This window comes from Numenius arquata, chromosome 8 (genome assembly GCF_964106895.1).
Source record: "Numenius arquata chromosome 8, bNumArq3.hap1.1, whole genome shotgun sequence".
NCBI classification, from domain to species: Eukaryota; Metazoa; Chordata; class Aves; order Charadriiformes; family Scolopacidae; genus Numenius; species Numenius arquata.
Window position 1 is genome coordinate 36,740,088 of NC_133583.1, and position 26,420 is coordinate 36,766,507.

A 26,420-nucleotide genomic window follows, 5' to 3' on the forward strand; every position below is an offset into this window, starting at 1 on the left:
TTCCTTTATGTAGTAGTACAAAATAGGAAATATAAAGCTGTATACATATAAAAAAAGTTACCGAAATGTTAATTGCAATTTCAAAAAACATTTTCAAGGGTAGCTGGACGCTTATTTACTGTCTTTCAAAATCATTTAGCTGCCGACTACATACATGCTGTACAAAAACATTTTCATATACATCATTTACATTTCAGTAGCAGGCAATACCAAGTGTATCCATCACCATCAGAATTGCTTGTAGAGGATCCACAATTTCTTGCATGTTATCTTTCCTCAAAACCCAGTCTGGTTTAATTCTGTGAAAATAATAGTGGCTTGTCATTAAAATATTATATTGACACAGCAAAATCAGCAGACTAATTTTTAAGCTCTTACCTTGAAACTGTTTTTATTCTCAGAGGAGTTACAGGAACCAAGGAAGTTCCGCTTAAGAAATTGTTTGTTCTTTGCTTCACCAGTGTTCTCTCTGCATCCATTTTGTGTTTACGAGCTGTAAGTTTATATAGGCTTTGAATGCAAGTAACAGTTCTTGGCATGCTTCGGATTTCCTAAGAAAAGGTGAAAATAGCACACAGTCAGTACTACAAGTTCAAAAGCAACTTAACAAATCAAGAAATCTGTCTTATTCAATGAAAACCGAATGGTTATAATTTAACTGCTACCCACAAGTGCAGCGAAACCACTTTAAAGCCAGCACACCTACAAGTTGTCAGTGGTCCAATGCTTTCAAAATACTTAAGCTGCATAACACTAGTTGAGATCTCAGAAAATTCAAGCTCTTACAAGTCAGATTTTACTAATTTCTCATTAAAACCAAATTTCATATATGTCATTGGCAACTGCCTTCAATTATTGGTACAGAGACACAAATTAGTGTTTGCACCCATCTTCGTAGCAATGAAAGAATAATGCAACGGTCAGAGGTGACTGGATAACTTAAGTGCTAATATCTGAAGGATGAACAGCTATAGTGAATATATAGCATAGAACACAGACTACCCTAATAACCTTACTAGGGTTTCTAGCAATAGGCATGAACAAAGGAAATTTCTTTCAGAACCAGGTTATGCCTCTGTTAAAATAGTGCATGTTAACACAAAGGCATGGACAATTATATGTTGCCAGATGTTACAGGCAATAATGATCTTAACTTTACCTGAAAAGCAACAGTAAACTTTCAGAAATGGAACAAAAGTTGATTAAGGGGCAACTAAACCGTATCTAATGCTAAGCAATTGATAGAAAGTCATCAAAACCCTGTGGAAAGTAGGGATTGCGGTATCATATCTTGCAAGGACTGCAGGTGCAGAACCTCAATGTCTTATTGAATACATCTGGATGACCAGGGCACACAAAGCACAAAACGGTGAGTGTTTCCACCATCTTGCAAAAGCATTTTTTTAAAAACAGAGTTTAGTGATAATTAACAGTACAATCATAATAGGTATGGTAGAGACTGAGGAAAAAAAAATAATTACAAACACCACCAAAACATGCAAGAGAAGCATGTTAAATCAAATTATTAAACCCAAAACACTTAAGTCTTACCAAAGCTCTTTTCGAGTCCTTTGAAAGGATGGCCAACAAACAACAGGTCTTTGTGAAAATGCTTCCTCCTTTCTCTGAAATTTTGTCCCCAGCTTTCCCTCTGTAAATTTGCAGTAGGTCTAGTAATGTATCTATAGAGTTTTCTGCTTCATAAACTGCTTGAGTAGTTCTTTCATACTGTTATACAAGAAAGAGACAAGAGAGTTTATAGAGACAGATCTTTAAAATACCTTTGGGGTTAAAGGGAAAAGCAAAATCCATGTTCTCCCCAATTATAGACAAAATCTATAATTGATCTGGCATCCAAGCGATAAAAATCACTTCTGTCTGTTACACCATTGTAACAGGTTACAAAAAGCTACCCTTTGTGCTTCCCTCCTCATTTAGAGGGCCATAGAATCTGATTTTACATTTAAAATAGAGGAATAAATTCAAATAAGTTTAGAGAAATTTAAAAACAATTTTAGTCTAAATGATAATTTTTTCCTGAAATAAAAATAAAAGAATTTGAATGTAAATGTGTGTACAATAGATATATGATCAAAAACTATGCTTAGCAAATATTTTAAATCTCTAAGTAAAAGAACTCTAGAACAATCAATGCGTACTGAAGAACTACAGTACTACTACAGTACTGAAGCAACTTTAAGTATTTATGAAAATAATCTGTTCTGTAAGAAATCAAAAAGTGTAAATATAGTCTATTCTATGACATAAATTTGGAAAAGTAGCCTGTCTCATGGAACATATACATTTCTACACTAAAAAAAAAACTTCATAGCTTATCCTAACTACTACAGTTTTGCATTTCTATACAGTTCATGCAATACTTGGGATACCTTGCAATGTAATCAGTTAAAAGTAAAATTATTACTTGAAGTCCATGAAGTAATTTTCTTTTGCCAAAAGGAAAATTAAATCATAATTATTGCAAGTAGATAATTAGTTTCAAAATAACATAGTTAATATTCAGAAGCTTTTTTTATTCAAAACTACTAATTTTGGTGTTTCAATTTCATTCAGAAATTATGTGGATAATTAAAAATTACAATGAAGTAATCTACAGCTATAAACCTGCAAAAGAAAACATTGAAGTTACCTTTGAAACATTCAGTAGAACCTGAACTGAATATCTGATCACATCCATGCATGGAACGCTCCGGTTGCAGCTTCGAATCAGAACGAAAATAGTGGAGATTGCTCTGCTCTGGGCCATATTTTCACAACAGAGGGGAGACAGCCTGGTAGACACCTCTATGATAATAAAAAAAAAAAAAAGAAAACTTTGAAGCTCAAGCAATTCAATTGCAAACCAGTTTTATTCCTTATTTTTAAATAGAAGCGCAAAGAAGTAAAAACCACAACTATTGACTGAAACAAGTCTTTCTAAATTAATACTTTTAATATCCCAGACTAAAAATTAAACAGACCAAGCAATCTGTTGAGAATATATACTGATAGTAAATATAATTGACTTATGTAAGGCATAGTATTACTAGGGCTGCCAGGAAATCAGAGCAATCATATAGGATTTCCTTTCTCTGTATAACTATTTTAATATTATTCCGAAATCTATAATCTCATTTTAGTCTGGAAAAAAAGCCCCATTATACTCTAATACGTTCACGTTTTACAATCATGCAGAAAGGTTAAATTTCATTATGAACTCTTCTCAGCTGAAAAATTCCAGTTTCTATCATCCCTGGAATACTATCAGTTATACTAGAACAAAATACTGACCAAGATGCTTTAATGCTGCAAGAATATAAGAGAGATGTTTGTATTTTAGAAGGTGTTCAATAGCAATTGCAGTTCTGTTGCACAATTTGTTTTCTTCTCTGCTTTTTTCATTAGCTTTTTCTATACTGCATCTTAAAGCTTTAATCTTTGCTGTGTCATTGTTCTTTCTCCAAGAATATCCTCTCCACAATGCCTACAGAAAAGGATTTTCACAAAGAGAAAAAAAAAAAAGTTGTGAAGAGACAATAGAATTGAACTTCTATTACCATTCCAAATCAATTTTACACGTCTCACAAAGTATCTAGTTACTTTGGTTATTAATTTTTAAATAACTACCATTCAGTGTTTAATCTTCCAAATACTGGATTTTCAAGACAAAAAAACCAAATCAAACATGCATATACACTCCACACACACTCCAACATAAGTCACCTCAACCAGTATCTGCTTAATATTACCTCATGATCTGTTTGCATTTAGCTCTGATGTCTAAACTGAAGCTGACCTGACTTGCAATTTAACTGATAAATGCACCAACCAAAGTAAACATTGTTTCTCTCCCCAAAAACCCATGGGAGAAAAATAAAAATAAAATAAATAAAAATATTGTAGTTTTCTTAAAAGAGATATTTACCTGATATTTAATTATTCCAACTACAAATTTTCTCCTATGTCTGCAGGCAAGGAATCTTCGTACATTTCGCTGGATTACGGTTGCTGCATCATTTCTGTGTTTTAGCCACCCTCGAATCACACGTTGTAATTGAATGATTCTTTGATAATCTCTTAGAAATCTCTTTTGTTGCATTTTTGCTCGGAACCATCTCTGTTTAAAATTAAAGTACATTTTTATTTATTTTTTAAAGATTTTTCCCTAAATTCCCTTTTCTCACCCTAAACAAGTATTGGTAAAAATTGAAGAACTATTTTAACATAAGCTTTGACAGATACAGGCACTAGAAACATCACTAGCACTCATATAAGCACCATGACACAGCTCTGATTGGCCTTGCGGTAGCTGAAGTGCAAGACTGCAAAATGAAATCTTAATTAGGAGCAGTTAGGGAAGCATTCCTATAGAAACAGGAATAAGAGTTTTGCAGTTGGAAGGGACCTACAACTATCATTTAATCCAACTGCCTGACCAGAAGTTAAAGCATGTTATTGTCCTGGATTCAGCAACACAGGACTAACTTTTCTTCTAAGGCTGGGGAAAATTGCACTTTTAGAAGACACTGGTGTCTGAATTAATGAAAACATTTACTTTATAGCCAGCCAGGCTCTGTGGGATTCAAGGTCTTGGTGTTTTTGAGCCCTGCCAGGTGCAGGGACGAGGAGGAGCAAGGCCTGGGCATTTGACCCAGACTGGTCAACAGCATTATTTCATACCATGAACGTCACATTCGATATAAATTAGAAAACTTTGCTGCATAGTTCTCTCTCCCTCAACGGCAGCAGATCCAGAGAACTCCTTGCCCTGGTGCTGGACCCCTGACACATTCTCTTCCTCCCAGAGCTGTTGCGCTCGCAGTGTCCGACATTTGCCATCCACTGCTGGGAGTGCACAGCTTCCTACTGATAGAATTGGCTGAGCATAATTCTTATATATCTTATATCAGTATCGGGATTAATACTGGTTCTTTAGTATTATTGTTAATTATTTAGTCTTACTCTATTAAATCTATTTATATTTCAACCTTTGTGTGTCTTTGCGTTCCCCAATTCCCCTTTCTGGGTAGGGAGGGGGGTCATCAGCTGATAGAATAATCCTCTAAATGACAAGAAATTGTTATGGGTTTTCTCAAACCGTAACAGTTAAGGGCATTATCCAAATGCCTCAAACACTCACAGGCAGGGGGCAGCGACCACCTCCCTAGGAAGCCTGTTCCAGTGTTTGACCACCTGTTAAGGAAATGCTTCCTAATGTCCAGTCTAAACCTCCCCTGAAGCATCTTCGAACCATTCCCACATGTCCTATCACTGGATACCAGAGAGAAGAGATCAGCACCACCCTCTCCACTTCTCCTCCTCAGAAAACTGTAGAGAGCAAAGAGGTCGCCCCTCAGCCACCTTTTCTCCAAACTAGACAAACCTGAAGTCCTTAGCCGCCCCTCATAGGACATTCCTTTCAGTCCTTGCACCAGCTTTGTTGCCCTCCTCTGGATGCATTTGAGTACCTTAACATCCTTTTTAAATTGTGAGGCCCTGAACTGCACATGGTACTCAAGGTGAGGCCGCACCAACGCTGAATACAGCGGGATAATCACCTCTTTTGACCGGCAGCCAGGGCCTGCTGCTGACTTGTATTGAGCCTGCTGTCGACCAGAACCCCCAGACTCCTTCCTCCATGGCTGCTTGCCAGCCACTCCTCTCCCAATTCATACTCGTGCCCAGCATTACTCTGTCCTGCTTCTTTCTGTTGGCTGGCTTTTGAGGAGAACCACCACTCCATTTTTTCTCATTTCCCAGCTCTTTCTTCCCCTCTATGTATAGAGAAGGGAGATACAGTAGTATAAATGCCAAATCTGAGGGAAAAAAAAAAAAAAAAAAAAAGCCTCTTCCACCCGCTCACTCTTGCCATAAGGGGATAATAAAACTTCTGGTGAGAGATAAGAGATCTGTATATATGGAAGTAGTAGGACAATGTTTGTCATAACATCCTTGACTAGAGAACAGCTATTTCAGAGTTCCCGTTTCAGCCTCTCCATTTACCTAATGCTAATTGGGACTAAACTGAAGGTCAGTTTAGAGACCTGAAGATAGTTTTTACTATTAGGCTGTACTGCAACACAGACCTGAGTTTTGATCTTGCTTTCAGAGAAGACATAGTTATATTAAAGATGCTGCAACTTAGATGAGTTTTGGCACACTGGCAGGTTAGAAACATCCAGCCAAATGGATCACTGTATCCCAGCGGATTGTTTGTGTAAGGAGATGCTCTTCATTTCACGATCCTTACAGGTTGTCGAGTCTGATCTTTCCAGCTTCCAGTAGGATGTAAAGAATTAGACTAAGAGAGCACTCAGATTCCTTTAGCAAGCTCCAGTGTCTCAAGGAAACAAATTTTCCCATCCATCCTCAGCTTTCAAGTGCTTAAGCCTCCAGAGCCTGCTGAGATCTACTCTTATGCTTTGCTGGGTACAAGCAGCATTATTTAATAAATCATAGTCTCTATAATTTCACTTTATTTTTGCATGTGAAGGAAATACAGTGTCTTAGCGCTACAGCCTAGCTGACAGAAGAGAAAATAGAGTATGTTAAACAAAAATATTTGTCCTTAATTAGACTAACCTGTATTATAAGAACAGACGAGATCTGTTTTTGTGCAAGTTTTAAAATGAGGTGAATCCTATACGCCCTTTGAATTTTAATTGCAGAGATATGATGATATGCAGCTGCTGCAAAATAAAGTAGTCTCTTTTGCTCTGAAATCTGTACAAGGAAAACAAGGAACATCATTAATTTTCATACTCAGAGATAGCTGATCATCTATGCAAAGGCCATAGTACACAGCAATATACTATTAGATGCTGAAGAATCACCTCAGAAGTCATTACCTTCGAACTAAGTAAGCTACCTTTCTTCAGTACTCAGTCTCTAGTCTAAACACCACCACAGAAATGATTGTAAGCAACAACATTAATATACAGCAGAGGACAGTTTCATCTGAAGCGTGTGTGCAGGAGTACCAGTCAGATCTCAGAAGCTAAAAAAAAACAACACCACACCACCCAGCAATGAAGACCTATTTTAGTAGGAAAGGATTGCGAGAAAAGGGTCAAATTGTATTTTGATCTATTCTGACCCACCCAATTCTCAAAACAGTCAACAAGAATTTGAGTTCAACAACAAATGATCAGGTTTTCCTTTTCTTGCCAGCCAAAATTAATGCTGAAGCAGCTCTAGAGAGAATTTACATCAAAAGTATAGTTTTAATTTGAAGTATACCAACCTTTTTTCTGACTAAATAACCCCGTATAAGTGCTTGCAGTTTAATGACAGCTTTTCTAGTTTTGTTGTATTTCATAAGTTGAAGCCTGCCTTTCTGCCAAGCCCTCATATGATTTTGGATAATTACAGCAGCAGCTTTTTGTTGATCAAATTTCCTTTTTGCCTTGAAACCTCTGTATACTTTTTGGATCAAACATACAGCTTGAAGCTTCTGAAAAACATTTTAAAGAATGCATGGATAATTAAACTTTTGTTCATTCCTGTCACGATCAATATACATTTAAATTTTAGTTCTAGATATTTTCTTTCCATCATAAGAGGAAAAAAAAAAAAAAGGAAACACAAGCAAACTCATGCGGCACTAGTTTATATAAAAATGCACTTTAACAATTTGTAAGGTCTTTTCCCATACTTCAATGTGGTCAAAACATGGGCAATTTAACTTAATCCTTTGTAAGCAGTAAAGCCAGCACAAAATTTTACGTTTTGTTTTCAGCATAGACAGACGTAATTTAACAACTGGAACTGTTTGAAAACAAGAATCAATCTCATTGATCAAAGCAAAATGGAAATGTAATAATTTGAAGATTGAACACTTGTGATTTGAACAATCTTTGTTCTGGCCCCACCTTTTTTCTGTTCTGTACTTCTGCACATTGGTGACAAAAATCACTCAAATACATTAAAAACTTTAAAATAAAAAAAAAAACCAACCAATGACACAGCAGAGTGCAAGGGAAAACATACCTTTCTTAAAAGTCTTCTAGCCTGGTACTGTCTATATGCCAACTGAATCGTAACTGCAGCATTCTTAGTTGCCAGAAACTGACGTTGAATCATCCGTGCAGTAAGGGTTGCTCTCCATCTTCTTTGAATGGTAAGTACGCAGAACTTCATTTTCAAAAACCTAACATGAAAACGCATTTTAGTTTTTTTCCAAAAATTAAGAACACTGGAATTTTTTAAGTAAGAAAACAGTGAAGGCTTACAAAATTATTAAGATAGATATTGTGAAAGCAGAGCTGTTGTCAACTTAATCTTGGAACACTAGAACAAGGGTATAGCCAGCAATCTTGGCAGAAAGACTGATTTAAAATAGAAGATACTTTCTGTTTTCCCACAGTAGGTACTTCCAGAACTTGCTGCCAAAGGAGGTTGGAGAGAAAGACAGCCATTTGAAAGGCATTAGACAAATTGACACACAACAGGTCCATGAAAGAATAATAAAGGGAATAGGCAAGGATGTAAATTCCAGCTTGTTAGCCTGGATGCCAAGGGAGGACCTTAGACAGCGTTCAGGTTAACGTACTCTCCCTAAACAGCATCTTCTACTGCTACTGGCAGAGGACACAGACTCTGACCGAGATGAGCTATCAGGCTGATCTAGTAGAGCATTTATTGTAAAACTACCTCACAGCAAAATAAACGCAAACTAGTTTAACGATTCCATTACAAAAAAATAGGTTTTCATCCTACTAGTTTTATGCTGGAATTTTAACAATATCCAGAATAACAGTAATAAATAATTATCTAATAAAAGCTTTGAAAAGTAGAGAAATTTATATAAAATTCAGTATTACCATGTCCGCTGCTGTTTTGTTTTGAAGTGACTCTGAATAACACGTGTAGCTTTTATCACAGATGCATATTCCTTTCGTGCTCTCCAGCCCCGAAACCAGGCTTGAATTACTCGTGCTGCTCTCATTTTGTTAACCCACTGCCTGGTTTTATATCTTCTATATGATGCCTATTAAGTATATAAAAAGAAAAAAAAAAAAAAAATTCAAAACTTGATTATTTTTTTTGTTTGCTTGTTTAATGGAACAAACAAAATTAAAAGGAAAAGTCACATTAGCACAAAAGGCTTTTAGGATTTCTCTCTCTACAATATTACAAGTATCTAATTTCTCATGTTGCAAGGATGTTTTCTAAGGCAAGTGAAATGCATTCAGGGAAATACCACAAATGCCACTCTAACATCTGTAAAAATAATTGTCATGAACAAACAAACATAAGAGAGAGTAAACAACAACAAAAAACACTTCCTGGGATTACCTGAATTCTAATGGCAGCTCTTTTCATTTGACGGTATCTTTGTTGTTCAATATTTCGCATCTGATGGGCTCTGTAGTGCTGTTGTATTAATACAGCAGAAAACTTCCACTGAAGGTATTTCTGTCTCTGAATAAATCCTCGGAAAAATGCCTTACAAAAGACAAAGAAAAAGAATATTTCACCACTTGCATTGTATTGACTGGAACGATGTTTGCATATTTTAAAGTACAGCTGTACTCACTGGCTTGTTAGAGAAACAAATTATAAGTAAATATATCTCCAATTTCCCAATTAATCATTGTTTTCTACTTTTTAAGCAAAGCAATCATACATTTATTGTTCAGGATATTTAAATTAAACATTCAGAAAATAACTAAGAAGCTGCCACTTTCCCCCCAAAAAACATGGAGATGAGGAAGGCACACCTGTTTTCTTATCTATTAAGTAGAGCATGGGCTTTCCAACCAGATAGTAATAGCAACCTAAGAAATTATGAGAGATTATTTAATTTCCCTTTCTTCCCTGATTTGGGAGAAAAAAAAAAATCCTTTCATTCCAATAATACCCTGAAGAGAAACCTCTTCCTTTAGGCTAAAATAACTAAATAACTAAGGCCACCACGTAAGTCACTTAAAGCTTTTCCCAGAAGAAAAGAAGGGAAAAAAGTGTACTCCCACCACATACGAATCACAATTAATATAAAGAAGAAGGAAACATACCTTGCCCCCTCATTCTCAACAACAACAAAAAAATTGAGAAAGCACTTCAGGGTAAACAGTCTCCTAAACCTCCTTGAACTCACACTGGATGGATATTTATCTTGCTACTTGGAGATTAAACAATTGTCATTACTTCTTGCTGAACACACTTATTGCATGAATGATAGAAAGAAAAAACATCAAACTAAGTATTGCCCACTTCCTAGAGTGCCTCTGAGAAACCACAGATACAGCTGCAGACCAAGTTACACGTGGTGCCATTCAAGGCAACCACTGAAACATACAGTAAGAACCCAAGTTCTCTCCTTACATTCCTCTTCAAAATATTAGCTAGGCACTTGAATTAGTCTGGGGCCATTCAATAAATCTAAAAGAACTAACATGATTGATTTACTCATGCCTTCCTAAGCATGAGTCTTAAAGAATGCAGCAGTCATGCCTTTTTTGACATTTACTTCCCTTCGTACCCAATACCAGTGCCCACTCATTTCAACATATCAAGACAGCTTTCATTCATACTCTAATCAAAGAAAATGTTCCTTAAAAGTACTAATATTTATATATATGAAAGCCAGTTAGGACAAAAATAGTCTTAAAAGAACCACAGAAACACACACAAGTATCAGAACTCATTTGAAGTAGTAAAATTCTAGAGGAGAAACAAGAAAAAAAGAGGTGTTACTTTTTAAGATAAGCACCTCAGCAAGGAAAGACAAACCAGAGCTGAACTGAGACTCATTTCTGTGGTACTAAGCTTTATACACCTGCCACATAGTATACTTCAGAAATTGATTCTATTTTAACATATAAACTGCTGTTTGCGAGAGCAGTAACCATATGAAACCCACAAAAGAAAAAAAAACCACCCCAAAAGCATTACTATACATTCAAAAGTACCTGAATTTTTATTGTGCTTTCTTTAATTCTGTGAAACCTCTTCTTTTCAATGAATCCTCTGACTCTAGCCTGCACAATGATAATGCTCCTCCGGGTTTGTAAATAAGTTGTTCTTTGGTATCTCACAGTCAAGTGGGATCGGTAGCATCGTTGTAAGACAACTGCTGCTTTTTTATAGCTTGTATACTGCGATTTAGTTTTATGCATTAAGTAATAGGCTCGTATCGTAATAGCTGCTGTTCTAAGTTGAATAAATTTTCTACGCTGCACAGCCATCTGAAGAAAAGACTGAATCTTTCTTGCAGCTCGTATCCGTCTTGCTATTTTTCTTGCTTTCATACCACGGACGGCAGACTGAATAATTACTATTGCTCGTCTTTGAGCAGAATACTCTGCTTTCTGTAAACGAGCTCTGTGACATGCTCTGTACCACCTCTGAATAGCAACTGCTGAACTCTGAATCAATTTATAGCGAGTCCTTGTTCTCTGGCATCGGAACATGGACTGGATCATTATGGCTGCTGCTTTCTTTTCAAGAAAGCGCCTCCTCTCTACACGCATTTTTAAGAATGATTGTATGCACCGTGCAGCAACGTTGGTTTTATACAGCTCTCTAGCTTTTTTAGCACGAAAAGAAGACTGAAGGCAAATGACAGCCTTTTTCAGTTTTGCATAGTTTTCCATGTCAGCTGCTTTTGCTATTTTGGCTCTGTACCTTTGCTGTATAACTCTGACAGCCCAGCACAACTGTTTGTAATATCTACGTTGTACGTACATGCGATAACTAGACTGTATTACAATTGCTGAAACATGCATGATTTTCAGTTTCTGTCGTTCCTTCATGCCTCTATATGATGCTTGAATAACAAGAGCAGAATTCTTCATTGTCAGATATTTCTTTCGTTGATTCTTTCCTTTAATGTAGGATCGATAGTAGTTCTGTATAACAATAGCTGCAATTCTCATCCTTTGATAGGACCTTCTACTCCTGTGCATTTTGTAGGCTGACTGTATTGTACTCGCAGCTAAATGCATATGCTCAATACTCTTCCGCACTCTGATACCTCTGTACACAGCCTGTATACGAATAGTTGCTCTGCGAAGAGAAAGGTACTCTGAAGTATGCTGTCTTGACAGAATCAAAGCTCTGTATCTTCTCTGAAAGACAAGAGTAGCCGCTTTAAGAGAGAGATACCTTTGACGTTCTCTAAAAGCTTTAAAATTTTTCTGAACAACAATAGCAGCACAGTGCATTTCTTGACGTTGTTTTCTTGCCCGCATGTCTCGAAAAGCCTTCTGAATACAAGTTGCTGCTTTCTTTAATGAAGAGTAATGCCGAACTGCAATTTTCTTTAGGTTATTGGCTCTGTATCTCTTCTGTATTAGCTGGGTTGCCCACTGAACTTTTCTGTAATGGTGGTACTCCCTATACATTCGGTAGTTTCTCTGTATTATAAGTGCTGCCTCATGTCTTTTCTTCAAGAGGCATCTTGTTTTCATTCCTCTATAGGCAGCCTGAAGAACTAAAACAGAATTGTACAGTTTTAAGTATATTTCTCTCACACGCTTCCCTTCCCTGTAAGCACGATAATGTTGCTGTATGATTACTGAAGCAAGCCTGACAGCTCTATAAGAAATATAAGTTTTATGCATTCTTATCGTTGCTTGAATAACTGTAGCAGCTTGATGCATCTGCTGGATTTTTTTTCTTACTACAAAGCCTCTGTAAGCAGACTGTATGATAACAGCAGCATTAAGGAAAGAGAGATATTTTTGATGTTGAATTTTCGCTAGTTTTGTTGCTCTGTATTTTCTCTGAATTACAATAGCAGCTGTCTTGATGGAAAGAAAATGTTTTCTTTGGATAAAAGTTCTAAATCTTCTTTGAATAAGTTCAGCTGATTCATTCATAGTTCTTAAAAGTCTTCTTGTTTTCATACCACGGAACGCAGCCTGGATACGCAGTGTAGCACTTTTCATAATCATATAGTTGTGAACTTGTGTATCTCGCTCCTTACAAGCACGGAACCACTGCTGAATCTGCCTAGTTGCCAGCAACAATTTTCTGAAATCCTTCTGTTGTTTGTGCATTCGATAGTAAGACTGTATTATTGCTGCTGACTGATGTAAAGTTTTTAAGTTTTGTCGGACCTTCATGCCTCTACAGGCAGCCTGAAGAATAATGACAGACTTCTTTAGCTCCAGGTACTTCTTACGTTCTACTTTGCCTAAACAAAATGCTCTGTATTGTCTTTGAATTATAATTGCTGCCATTCTCATTGCCTGATATTTTATGTTCACACAATGCATCTTAAACGTGGCTTGGATACAAACAGCTGCTCGATGCATACAGTGAATTTGTCGTCTAACTTTTACACCTCTATAAATTGCCTGCATTTTGAGTGTGGCTTTTTTTAAAGACAAATATTTCTGCTTTTGACATTTAGCATGAATAGTCGCACGATAACGCCTTTGAACTACTATAGCTGCAGATCTAAGTCTTTCATAGTCCTTTTTGACCAGGTAAGATTTGAAGGTAGCTTGTATAATTGTAGCAGCTTTGTTTAGTTTGCTCAATTGTTTCCTCACAATCACGCCCCGGTAAGCAGACTGCAAGACTAACACAGCTGCCTTTGTTCTTAGATAAATTGCACGTTGGTTTTTTTTCATACAGTAAGCTCTAAAGTATCTCTGAATCACTAGAGTGGCTTGTCTTAGTTTCTTATACTTTAGTTGATGCACATGCATTCTGTAATAGGACTGAATAACTGTTGCAAGATTATGTTTCTTTTGAATTGTTTTTCTCACAGTTTTCCCCCTCCATATTGCCTGAAGATGCACTACAGAGTTACGCAGCTGAATGTATTCTTGCCGTTGTTTCTGGCCTATAACGCTGGCTCTGTAATGCTTTTGGATAGTTCGCACAGCACGGTTCATAAGTCTGAATTTTTTCAGAGCCATGAATTTTCTGAAGGCAGCCTGTATCTTAGTAGCAGCAACACATTGTCTTTGAATCTGCTTTCGTACCTTCCAGCCTCGAAAAGCTGCTTGTAAAGAAAGCACTGCCGCTCTTGTCATTAAGAAGTTCAGTCTTTGCCTGTTGCCAGTCTTACAAGCTCTGTACCACCTCTGAACCACAATGGAGGCCTCAACCATTGCCTTATATTTCGTTCTTGCAGCGTGAGCTCTAAAAGCAGTCTGAATTTTAATAGCAGCTCTGTATTCAAGTTTAAGCTTTTTGCGTGCTTTATAACCCCTGCAGGCTGCCTGTAAGCATACAACTGCTTTTTTAACTTGTAAGAACTCCTGCCTCTGACACAGCTGCTTTTTGTATGCACGATAATGTTTTTGAATGACAACAGCAGCACGATAGATGCTTAAATAACGCTGCCTGTCTCTTCTCATTCTGTAGCATGCCTGGAGGAATACTGCAGTCTCCCTCCACCTTTGCATTTGTTTCCTGACAAGATAGCCTCGAACTACAGCTTGAATTCTTATGCAAGCTCCCTTCAGTTTCCTATAATCTTCTTTAAGTTGAAGAGCATATCTATGAGACCGATACCGTCGCTGAACATAAAGTGTTGCCTCTCTTAATGCACAATAATTCTCACGTGCTTGCCTCATCTTTAAAAAAGCTTGAATCTTCACTGTTGCATCTTTCAAGTTTTTAAATCTCTTCCGGACAATATAAGCACGGTAAGTTGACTGAATTTTTATGACAGATCTCAACATGCGAGCCTTTTTCCTAGCTTCCATTCCTCTGTAGGCAGACTGTAGAACAATAGCAGCCAGACGCATCTTCTGGAAAGAAGCAGCTGCTTTTTTACAAGTGACATGCGCCCTATACCAAGCCTGAATTACAGAAGCAGCATTTTTCATCTCTTTGTATCTTTTCACTTGTTGGTATTTTCTCACGTGTGACTGCAATGTAGTAACAGATTTTTTTAACCTTAGAAATCTTAATTTCTCTTTCTTCATTCTCCACAGTGATTGAACAACACAAACTGCTTTTGTTTGTCTGTATAGTTTACGTGCCTTCATGCCTCTAAAAGCAGCTTGGAGAACTATCACTGCCGCACGCTTTTGCAAATAGTACTCTCTTTCAGTTTTTCCTAGTTTATAAGCTCTGTAATACTGTTGAATTGTCACTATTTTTGCCCTGTGTTCCTGGTAAACACGTCTAGTCAGCTGACAGCGGTACCAAGCCTGAATCTTGATAACACTTTGCTTAATACGTAGATAGTGCTTCAGATCTCTGTGCATCCTGTACCAAGACTGTATGACAAGGGCAGCATGCTTTCTTTTAGCCAGTTTTGAAGATTGCCATTTTCGGAAATAAGTCTGAAGCACTAAAGTTGCTTTAATTTTCTGTTGAATTTGGTGTTTTCTCCATCTTCTGAATGCAGACTGAATAGTAAGTGCTGAAGACTTTAAGATTTTGTATCTTTGCCGATCTTTTTTTGCCAACTTAGATGCACGCAGATGACTCTGAATTGTAACAGTAGCCCAAAGAATTCGTCTATATGCAGCAACAGACTTCACCATCCTTATCCTTGATTGTACAAAGACAACATAGTATCTTAGCTGTAAATATCTTTTCCTAGCAGAGTATCTCCTCCAATAAGCCTGCAGGAAAAAGAGGAAAAATTAGTATTTTCGTCATATCTCCAGTTAAGCCTAAATTTGAGAACTACCGACATCAGACTTTTTAAGATCTCTTAATCCCTAGGAAGACTGAAGCCCAGATATCTACATTTGGAAAAAACAAAACAAAACAAAAAACCAAATGCTTGGATCATTGTTTTTTAAGCATTTTAAATTCTGAGGAAAAAGCTAAATTTGCCTAAGGAACAAAAGATTACCTTTTAAAGTATTTGATAAGTCAGAGATTCTTTAATCTCTGTTCCAAAAAAAGCGTCTTAAGAATGCCATGTTTAGCTTTGGGTAATAGAGGGTAAAGTATCTTGAGAAACTAAATTGACTGCCCAACCGGTAACTAAAGTCTGCCATTTTGAACATGCCCACTGCAGGTGCCATAATACAAGGAGAAAAATTACATTTTTTTTTAAAGCTTCTTCAGTAACATTTAGCAGCTGCAAAGAGGCAAACCAACAAAATTTGATCAGTCCTTCTGTTGACTGGTTTAAGGCTCAGTGTTTTAGTGAATAATTTGTTATACAATAAACATTAATTGTCGAATATGATGTCTCTCTGAAGAGAGAAAGTCACCAAAACATCTCAAAAGGGAGGGGGGTGGGGAGGAAGGGGGAGTATTACATTTTCACCAAGACATCAGTTGCTGCAAGCAGAACAAACGACCCTGAGCAAGCCTTTTTCTTAGGTTTCAGAGGGTTTCCTTGCTCTGTAATCTCACTTTAGATCATATTACCTGAATGACTGTCGCAGATTTGCTTCTGGCTTCCTCCAGTTTTGTCTCTTTCAGATTTAAAAGAGTCATCCTGGCTAAGTATCTTCTCCAGTGCTTCTGGATGATAACTGCTGCATTCACTTTCTTCAGGATGCGTCGACGAGACAAGAAGTTTATTGCAGATTTTTGAATTATCCGAGCAGCTCTGTCTCTTTCCTACAAAGAGGGAATTTCCACTGAACAGTTAGGATTAGAATTTTCCCTAAAATTTTTGATGTATTAAAAGAACTATTTAAAGCATTCACATAAAAGTTATCTTGTTGATAAAACCCCCACATAAATATGACCTCTGCCCCCTCTACATCACAGATTCTTAGAACATTTCACTTGCGTATTATTCCATGTTGAAACACTGTTCATCTCAAACACAGGGGTGGCATTTATAAACCTTAAGGGTGTCGTAGTTTTAAAACCATCAAAAGATCTGGTATAACTACCAGAAAAGCAAGAAAAAATATCAGAACTCGTGCGACTTAACTCAAAACACTGGTGAAGTTTAGCTCCTGAAAAAAAAATCTTAAATCCATTCAGAAGTTTGATTATTCCTATCATCTTGTAGCCATTAACAGGAATTAAAATTAGTTACTCCCTTTTTGTTTTAAGGAAGCAGTGCAAACATTTTATATTTGAAATATTGGGAAAAGGTCTTAAAGGGTGACATGCTCTAACGAGAACATAAAAGAACACTAGCCTTTAAACAAATGCAATAATTTCAGAATAGTCTTAAATGACAGTGTTTTTTAGTAGATTACACCAAGAAGGGCATATATTTTGACAATAAAAATGGTACTCATTAATTTAAGTACCAATATTATTCTAATAAACCTGTATACTCCAAACAGTGAACTTATGTTCTTTATTCAGTATTTCTCAAAGTAGAAACAATGAATATTGAGCAGGCAAAGAGTACCTGAGAAAGTTTCAGTTCCCTTTTCAGCCTGTAATTCCTCCAAGCAGACTGAATTAATCGAGCAGCTCGAGTTTCTTGCCGAAGATCTAGAAGCCGTGAACACAGAAATGATACGTAGGTAATAACAACCTATATAAATGCAAAACACAGCAAGTTAAAGGCTATACAGAAAAGCAGGACACATTCACAGGACAGCAGAACACGTTTATGTCAAGTCTAAAGGTGTCTTACCTTCTCATCAGGAATTGTATTTGACATGTCTGAGTGATGAATCATTGCTGGTATTCCACCTAGGTCAGAAACTGCAGCATTAATCAGCTGAAAGTTTTTCCTTTCATTGTCCAAGAGTTCCTTGTGTAGGACTGAGGCAGTTACAGCTTTGGAAAGAGAAAATGTTTGTGAAATCAAACTGCACATAAAAGAAATATATTTAACATTAATTTCTGTACATCAAATAACTCACTTGGGTCAAGCATTCCTTCCATAATGTTTAGAGAAGTATCAGACTCTGAACAGGAGGAGGAGGATGAAGAGTTCAGTCCCACTGTATGAGTTCTTGAGCATTCTACTGTTTGAGTTGTACGTTGGCACACAGCTTCCAAAGGCAAGTAACATGGATGATAATGATGAATCAAATGACATAATACTCTACCATCGGAGAAACACACTGTGAAATTTTCCACCTGTTAAATAAAATACAGTAAGATCCAAGTTCCTTTAATTTTTGTTACCAGTCAACAAATTCTATGTCCAATTTATACCAATTATCTTGTACCTTTGAAAGTGACCAAGGGCAAATTTTTTTTGAACAAAAAAATTTATGAAAATAGTGCTTCCTTTGCAGATTAACTGTACAGTGATATACAGCTATGAGAAACCAGAAACAAAGGTGTATGAATCACTATACATGAATCACTATACATGAATTCACTTTGGAGTGAATCTCCAAAGGAAACACTTAAGAAACCAAGAAGAAAGCAATCCTACAGAAGGACCCCCAAGAAACTTCCATAGATACCTTTATACTAGGTATGCAGTGCAGAAATAAGCTCTGAACTTGTATCAGTTTTAAATGCTGTATCTTGCCCTTCATAAAAAATAGCGGGTGGGACTGTATTCTGACCAGATACAAGTCTCTGAACAGGGCTTCTCTTCTTGGAAGGAACAAACAGCATGCCCCTTCTAAACAAACATCTCTGTGAGGAGATGAATACCTCTTACCCCAAACATTAGTTTAATTCTCACAATTCTTACAAATGGTCAACATTTTATGCACAAATACTTTTAGGATTAATGCTCTATAAAAAATAAGCGTTCTTATGACAGCAAAGGATATATTTTCTGAAGTGTACACAAAACTATTTACCTTGATATTGTAAAATCCACAGACAGCATTAACCCATGCCATCAGCAGCTTCACATTTTCACTGTAATGTTGAGATGAGGAGTTACTACTATTATCTTCTTGTACTCTAAAACAGTTTGGAAAAGTCTTGAGAGCACCTAATTGTGTTTTTCTTTTGTGTGCATTCTTTAAAAACTCAATTTCTTCTTTTAACTGTTCCACATTAAGAAAAACATCCACCTATTAGGAAGGGAAAAAAAAAGATTTTATTTATGTCACCAATAGTCTGACATGTCACACATTGCAGCGGTTAGATGCAGAGGCATATGGCATTTTATTAAAGGGAAACTAACTCTCACTAGTTAGCAGTACTTGCCACACTGAATCATTAGTGGATAATCTGGATTTGCCAGCACAGATTGCAGTGTCCGCTACCAACTGCTTCAGATAAAAGAACGTAAACCCACACTCCCACTGTTCTGTGTAAAACAGTTACTTCATTATTTGATAGTTGGGGGAAACAAGGAAATTGCCTGAAACAGCCTGTATAATTTCACCATACTTTCAGAAGAAACAACAATTTCAGTGTTTCGCCTGCATTTCTACCGAGTTCACATACCAGTCCTCCTCATTTAAGGGATTCTGAAAGGACTTGAGCTGGTGGTGTGATGGTCTGAGAAGATTTGGTGAAAAAGTACCATATCTTGGATAAAGCCACTCCTCCCCAAAGTTATTTCTTTAATCAAAAGCAATGCAACTGTGACACGTGCATCAGAACTAAGCAGAGGAAGGTAAATACTCAATGCCATGACAGTAGTTAAGAAAGAAAATAGTTACCTTTGGTTTTTATTATGTTCTTCTGTCTCTCTGATAGTTCTGTGGCTATAGTCCCTGAAATCCTTGCTTTAGATATAGTTAATTGTACTTATATTCCTGACTACTCAGTGCTGAAATTCCACCTCAACTTGTATCTTATATTACTTTCCAAACTTTATGTTACTTCCAACTGGATTTATCAGTTCAACAATTCTTTTCAAAAGACTATCCGACTCCAGTTAACTCTCTAAAACAGTCTTAAGAAAACTATTTTTCCTTGCTCTCCTAATATTTTCCAGTAGCTTTGAAATGCCATTGTAGCAATGCCTAAGAAATCTTCATTCTTATTTCAAGAATGTTTCCTCAAATTGACCGTTTCAGATGAATGGAAAGAAGTAGAGCTTCAGAGCTTACTCTTTAATTGTCTGTCAGCGTAACCTCAAAATGTCATTTTCAGTTAGTAAGAGCTTACCAGCATTTTGAGACCAACATTCTTTTACTTTTGATTATCAATTCTCTTGGTGTACAGCATAAACTGAAAAGTTTTTTCCAAATACTTATGAATGTATACAAGAAAAAGCAAAGTTGAAACGTTATCTAAACTGAACAGTTTGCAGATTTAGGTGAAGTTTGCATGGCACTTTGAACATACAAAGCAAATAATTTCATAAATTTGATTAGTAGAGGTTTTCAGAGACAACAAATATTCCTGAAAGACTGGTGTTTTCATTATTGCTCATTTGTAACTAGTAACAAACAAACGAGTAATTGAATAGTACCTGGAAGGCAAAGATGATTTTCCACAGGAGTGCTAACGTTCGTTCTCTGTGTCTATCCACAATATCCCTGGAGTCAATTGAAGCTCCTATCAAATAAAACATGGAATTAAAGTGTGCGCTAGTCCTCCAATGCACCTGGAATAACCCTGATTTCTAGGCCTTACCACTTTCATCTTTCAAGTGAATTCCTCGCTCTTTGAGGACATTAAGAACAATGTCAACATTATGCATCTTCTGTAGACGACTTATTGCAGGAACTCTCAGCTGCTTTGAAAGATTCCAGTTTTTGGTGAGAAGTTCCATTGTTCTCCTAACAAAGGGAATTTCACAGTTTAATACCTTAGCCAAGCTCATATTAAGTACTCTATAAAAGAAAATAAATAGCTCAAAATAATTCTGTATCAACGCACACAAGACGAATGCCACATTGTAAGTCCACAGCCAGATTTGTAACAGCAAAATCAAATTCATCCAGTGGAGTTTGAATATGACTGACAGGTAGTCCTAAGAAACCAAGATGTCGGGAAAGGTCGCCTTCACCACTCAGGAAGTCCCGAGAAAATGCAAGCAGAAGGTCTTTGCTAGACTAAAAGACAAAAAAAAAAAGGAAGATAACCTGCAATATTTGTCAAGCAGAATACAATTTTCATCCTTTGTCCTCCAAATTGCAATGCATATTTTCTTGCCTAATACTTAAAATGATAACTTTATTATAATTTTTTTTAATTTATTTTCACCTAGTTCACACAGCTTTAAATTTTCATCGTACCTGGCTACTACGTCACTGAAAGCACCAACAAATTCAGGAATACTTTGTTTCCTCAGTCTGCCTGTCTATATAGTACAAAACCAAGAAAAGTGATTTTATTTGAATGTAACATATTTGTTAATCAAAGCCTTTGTACAATAGATGTTGCATAGTCTTTCTTATCACAGCAAAATAACAGGAAATACCAAACAGAAAAGCCCATCAAACCAACCTGCAGTTAAGTATGCCAGAGTGACATTTAAAAAATAATGCAGAAGCTTAGCTTCAGAGATGGAAGCCAGATAACGCAAGATAATGGAGCCCTTCCTACAGGACCAACAACCAAAATTTTCTTGGTAATTCCTTTACATGACTGTGAGATGATGTGTTGAGAATGTTCACGCAAAAGGCTGAACAGCCAAGACTTGTTAAAAACTGCATAGTCAAATTGAATAAAAAAAATAAAAAATTCTTCATTGAGTCTTAGGACAATATTGGAGTGAGACATCAAACCACAGCTCTCTTACCTTGAACTCTGCATCCTTGCAAAAGAGGCAAGGGTCATGTTCAATCATTCTGGACCGTTTGGCACAATCCAAAAAGCAAACTAACAACAGCAGTTTTTTCAGTGTAAACTTTGACAAAGCTTCTTCGTGACCTAAAAAGACAGAACCTATTAAGTGATAGTTCAAAAATTAAATGCTAAAAATAACCTATTTTTGGAAATAGTAGTTACCTTCTCGGTAAAGGTGAGGCACAGTGGGATGTCTGTATTCAGCTGCAATGTCAGGGTTCCAAAGCAAGCGATTAAGGATAAATATTGCTAAACCCATAACATCACTATTACTCTCCAAAGCTATCAGTTCTCCATAAACAGTCTAATATGAAAAAGGGGGACAAAAAAAGAAGAACCGTTATAAGTTACCTTAAATACTATGAGGGGTTTTTTTAATAACATACATTAATTACCATTTTACTACTTCAGAATGTCAGTAATCCCTAAAAATCAATCAGTTTTTCAAATCAGTCACTTAAGGATAAAACTAAAGGAAATTTCAGGAGACCCAGTCTCATTTCAAAACGTGTACGACCATCCGCACCCGAGGAATCGATCAGGAACTTCCTCAAGACAACTGCATTTTTCTCCAGTTTACTAAAGGGTGAAACCGATAGGAAACTTCTTTTGTGCTATTGGTCAGGGAGTTAATTTCCACTTTCCTTGATTAAATATTTTCCTTTTTAATAAGGCAAGCACTTTTTTTAAAAGCAAGCCTGTTGTAATAATTTAAGAGATATAAACATGTTACAACTGAATTGAATCTACCTGAATTAGTAAAATAAAAACCATAAAGAAACCCTCAACATCCCTTACTAAAAAAATTGCCAGACGTCTTTTAAACTTTGATTACAGACCATAAATTCTGCACTTACCTCCAGACCTATACGCAGCCACAAAGGGTTGTAAGATAAGAGCCAGTTAAGGACTTTCTGCCTCTCTCCTGCAAGAGAACATTTTGCAATATTACATCCAGCAAACATTTTATATTATAAGAAAAATTTCTATCAAACAGTTTTAGATTAAATCAACTTAGTGTGCAAATAATCCTTTTTCTATTTGCAAGAAAAGAGAGGATGCAAAGTTTTAGTATTCTTACCTACATCTTTCCAGAGATGTCTGTCTCTACGAACTAGCAAACGTCTAGTTTCAATCTCAACTTCCAGCTTCTTAATAGCTTTAACCATTGTTTCAGATGTAAACAAACGGCAAGCATTACGTCGTAATTTATTCAGCTTACGATGGGCCGTGTAAGCTTTCAGAGATGCTTCATCTTTTGTTGGTGCTTTAGGAACACTGATTTTATGATGGTTCTCTTCTCCCAAGATAAGAGCAGCTGCATTTACTGTTTAAACACACACAAAAAGTATGCATTTACCTCTCAAAGGTAGCTTTGCCCACCTCATTTATTTTTTCTTCTCTAAGCTCATATTTTGTTATTTTCCTTCCAACTAATAATTTTATCCCTCAGGAAGCTTATCAGCTGTTGCACTAAACATATATTGTCAAATACATGTATATTAGTCAAATATTTAATCTAACTATGCTAATTTCATAAGCGAGCAGTGCTAGGAATTCAGTTTTAAGATCAACTACAATCTTCAATTTTTTTAGATTGAAGCTAGAGGAAAAAAAGTACATTACCACCATTTTAGTCAAATGACAACTAGAATGTCTTTCAGCAGGTAGAGGTTGCCCACTCAATAGAATCATATAGGTTGGAAAAGACCCTTGGGATCATCGAGTCCAACCATCTACCCTACTCTACAAAGTTTTTCCCTACACCATATCCCCCAACACCACATCTAAACAACTCTTAAACTCATCCAAGGATGGTGACTCAACCACCTCCCTGGGCAGCCCGTTCCAGTGTCTGATCACTCTTACTGTGAAAAATTTCTTCCTAATGTCTAGTCTAAACCTACTCTGTTGCAACTTGAAGCCATTCCCTCTTGTTCTATCGCTACTTGCTTGTGAGAAAAGACCAGCACCAACCTCTCTACAATGTCCTTTCAAGTAGTTATAGAGAGTGATGAGGTCACCCCTCAGTCTCCTCTTCCTCAAACTAAACAGTCCCAGCTCCCTCAATCATTCTTCGTACGATTTATGCTCCAGGCCCTTCACCAGCTTCGTTGCCCTCCTCTGTACCCGCTCCAGCACCTCGATATCTCTCTTGCATTGAGGTGCCCAAAACTGGACAAAATACTCCAGGTGTGGCCTCACCAGTGCTGAGTACAGGGGGACAATCACCTCCCTACTTCTGCTGGTCACACTATTTCTAATACAAGCCAGGATGCCATTGGCTTTCTTGGCCACCTGGGCACACTGCTGGCTCATATTCAGCAGCTTGTCAATTAGAATCCCCAAGTTCTTTTCCGCCAGGCAGCTTTCCAGCCACACTTCCCCAAGCCTGTAGCACTGCATGGGGTTGTTGTGGCCCATGTGCAGGACCTGGTACTTGGTCTTGTTGCAGTTCATACCATTAATGTTGGCCCATCGATCCAACCTATCTAAGTCTCTCTGTAGAGCCTCCCTGTCCACATGCAGATCAACACTCCCGCTTAACTTGGTGTCATCTGCAATGACACCATTGAGCAGTGCCACAGCCACATGTTCCAGTGTGTATTTCTTGTTGCAGAGCACACTCCCCGTTCAGGTGTGGGGCCTGCTGTGCTTGGTGTGAGCAAGTGCACCGTCCACAATCATCACAAGAGGAAAATATGACTCGGAAAAGGGTTAGATAGTTACAAAATTCTGCTGGGATGGACAGCACTGTCTCCAGTGGGAGAACTGCTCAACATATTCCATATTTTCTAGCATAACCACCACTGAAACACATTACTATATATTTGGTTTACGATTATCACATATTAAGTCAAAGGCTGAAAAGGGAAACACAGGGAAACACAGGTAAAAAAGGGAAACACAGGAAACACACGTAAAAATTAAGACCCAAAAAAATCTACTCTTACCTAAGAGCTTAATGTTACAAGAATGAAAGTGACAAGATGGTACTAGTGTTAAGCTAGTACTACTACTCATTAGTACTAATAAAGCACACTATATAATGTTTAAGAACAATAAAAGACCAAGTAAAAATGCTTGTACTCTTACCTTGTGAGGTGTTTGTTTTTACACTGAAGTCATCAGGAGTAAGTACAAAATTTAACCACCAGGTGAAACCTCGTTGCTGCTTCTCCTTCCAACGTTCATCATAAAACATGTTTCTAGCAGCAAAAGGCATTGGGTGTCTAGGAATGACTTAATAAAAAAAAAATTAAAAAGAAAAGTAAATCTCTCCAGTTCTTAAAATGTTTGATAACCAATATGCATTTCATTGTGGAAAGGATTAACATTTGATGCTCCATTTAGCACTATAGCAGAAAAAAGCAGATTTTTTGAACCTTCAGTGACTTGCAGATCAGCCACCAGTAAATAAATTTCAGCCACAAAACATGGATTAAGTTACTAAAGCACTAGAATGAAGACAAGACTTTTAGAACCCAAGCCATTTGCAATTCACATCTTGGGGCAAAACCAAGATGAGTCAGATTACATCCAGAAAAAGCCATTTTATAAGCACATTCTTCTGATCAGGTCAACTTAGTATTATTAGCTCTGCAAAATCAGTATCTTTTTGGTAAGCAATTTTCTCTTATTAAGTATTCAGTTGTTGTATTAAAATGTTATCATATATGGAAGAGTCATTTCACTGATAATTACCAGTCAGCTGTGAACATATCTGTAATTTAGCTTTTACCATACAGGCAAAACTGGAGGAAAATAACATTTACCTTCAGCTGGCCATGTGTTGCAACTGATTTTTCTTAAGAGTAGTCAAAATGGAACATAGGAGGTTACACGCATTTTTCTACTAGATATTGACTCATTGCAGGTACAATCTTATATTTCATCTCAACTCTAACCAGTTGGGTCTTACCAATCACTAGCAGTACAGCAATTGTGACATTCAGTTCAGCGTTTACTGCTTCACTAAATATCAGGAATCTGCCTACCTGTTTTCAGTGGTTTCACAAATGTCAGGTGAGACTGAGCCAATCCAGGGATAGGTTTACTAGTTCTGTTGCTAGTTATAGATGCTTTCTGAAGTGAAGAACCTACAAGCATTAACACACAAATATCAACAACAAATGTCAGTGAAAGTTAATGTATAAAGCTTCATATCACTTATGAAGTACGGAACTCAAGTAATTCCCCATGAATCCATACCAAATACCAGTAATCTCCCATTGATGGAAAAAGTTAAGCAAAGCAGTTTGACTACAATCAAAAGAGAAAAATATTTAAGAGTAAATAAGTGCTACCGTATTTTACAGTTCTTCCACACACTAAGGAAATGTAGTGTTTGCAATTCATTACCATATGGCTAGAAACACTAAGCTAATTGGTAGAAATATTCATTAGAACATGTGAAAGTGTGTATTGTATAAGCATCTGGGGTAAGAAGTATGACTTTTTAGGGCTTTACACACCTCTTCCCACAGATAGATGGTTGTACTCGATATGAAAAGTTCCTTCCAACCTAGACAATTATATGCTTCTGTGATAGACTGCATGCTACATTGATACTGACTTGTGTTAGTTTAGGCAGCAACGCGCTAGGCCAGTCAGTATTATGCACCACACAGCAGCAGCAGGACTTAAACAAAACACAAGGAAAAAATGCAGATCTAGGCTTTCTGAGCTCTCAACATATAAGAATACATACTTTTAGTGCAATCCTTTTGTTACATTGACACCAAAAGAAAGATTAAAAAAGTATGCTGTTGCAGATTAACTATAGCTACTGCCTGACACCCCCTGAGAAGATCGTGCTTCAGGAAATCCATTTCCCTTTCATTCCTCTCCTGCTTATCTGAAGTAGTGTTTTTCATAAAATGTTCACTTCTAGAGAAGTGAAGTCA

The 26,420-nt window shown here is 36.9% G+C and overlaps 1 protein-coding gene across 1 annotated transcript in view; it reads right to left on the reverse strand.

Annotated features, from left to right (window-relative positions):
• Positions 1-193: 193 nt before the first annotated feature.
• The window catches only part of ASPM (assembly factor for spindle microtubules), a 31,214-nt gene continuing 4,987 nt past the window's right edge, over positions 194-26,420 (reverse strand). Inside the window, exons 4-29 of the mRNA XM_074151416.1 lie at positions 25,512-25,613; positions 24,610-24,756; positions 22,595-22,840; positions 22,371-22,438; positions 21,676-21,817; positions 21,467-21,597; positions 20,602-20,777; positions 20,356-20,501; positions 20,192-20,277; positions 18,618-18,836; positions 17,715-17,934; positions 17,483-17,628; positions 17,252-17,380; positions 16,303-16,497; positions 10,914-15,539; positions 9,298-9,447; positions 8,823-8,989; positions 7,990-8,149; positions 7,244-7,453; positions 6,583-6,723; positions 3,926-4,117; positions 3,292-3,484; positions 2,651-2,805; positions 1,552-1,728; positions 379-551; positions 194-299 (exon numbers count right to left, since the gene is read on the reverse strand). Coding sequence (XP_074007517.1) covers positions 194-299; positions 379-551; positions 1,552-1,728; positions 2,651-2,805; positions 3,292-3,484; positions 3,926-4,117; positions 6,583-6,723; positions 7,244-7,453; positions 7,990-8,149; positions 8,823-8,989; positions 9,298-9,447; positions 10,914-15,539; positions 16,303-16,497; positions 17,252-17,380; positions 17,483-17,628; positions 17,715-17,934; positions 18,618-18,836; positions 20,192-20,277; positions 20,356-20,501; positions 20,602-20,777; positions 21,467-21,597; positions 21,676-21,817; positions 22,371-22,438; positions 22,595-22,840; positions 24,610-24,756; positions 25,512-25,613 — 8,603 coding nt within the window. The remainder of the gene's footprint in view (positions 300-378; positions 552-1,551; positions 1,729-2,650; positions 2,806-3,291; positions 3,485-3,925; positions 4,118-6,582; positions 6,724-7,243; positions 7,454-7,989; positions 8,150-8,822; positions 8,990-9,297; positions 9,448-10,913; positions 15,540-16,302; positions 16,498-17,251; positions 17,381-17,482; positions 17,629-17,714; positions 17,935-18,617; positions 18,837-20,191; positions 20,278-20,355; positions 20,502-20,601; positions 20,778-21,466; positions 21,598-21,675; positions 21,818-22,370; positions 22,439-22,594; positions 22,841-24,609; positions 24,757-25,511; positions 25,614-26,420) is intronic.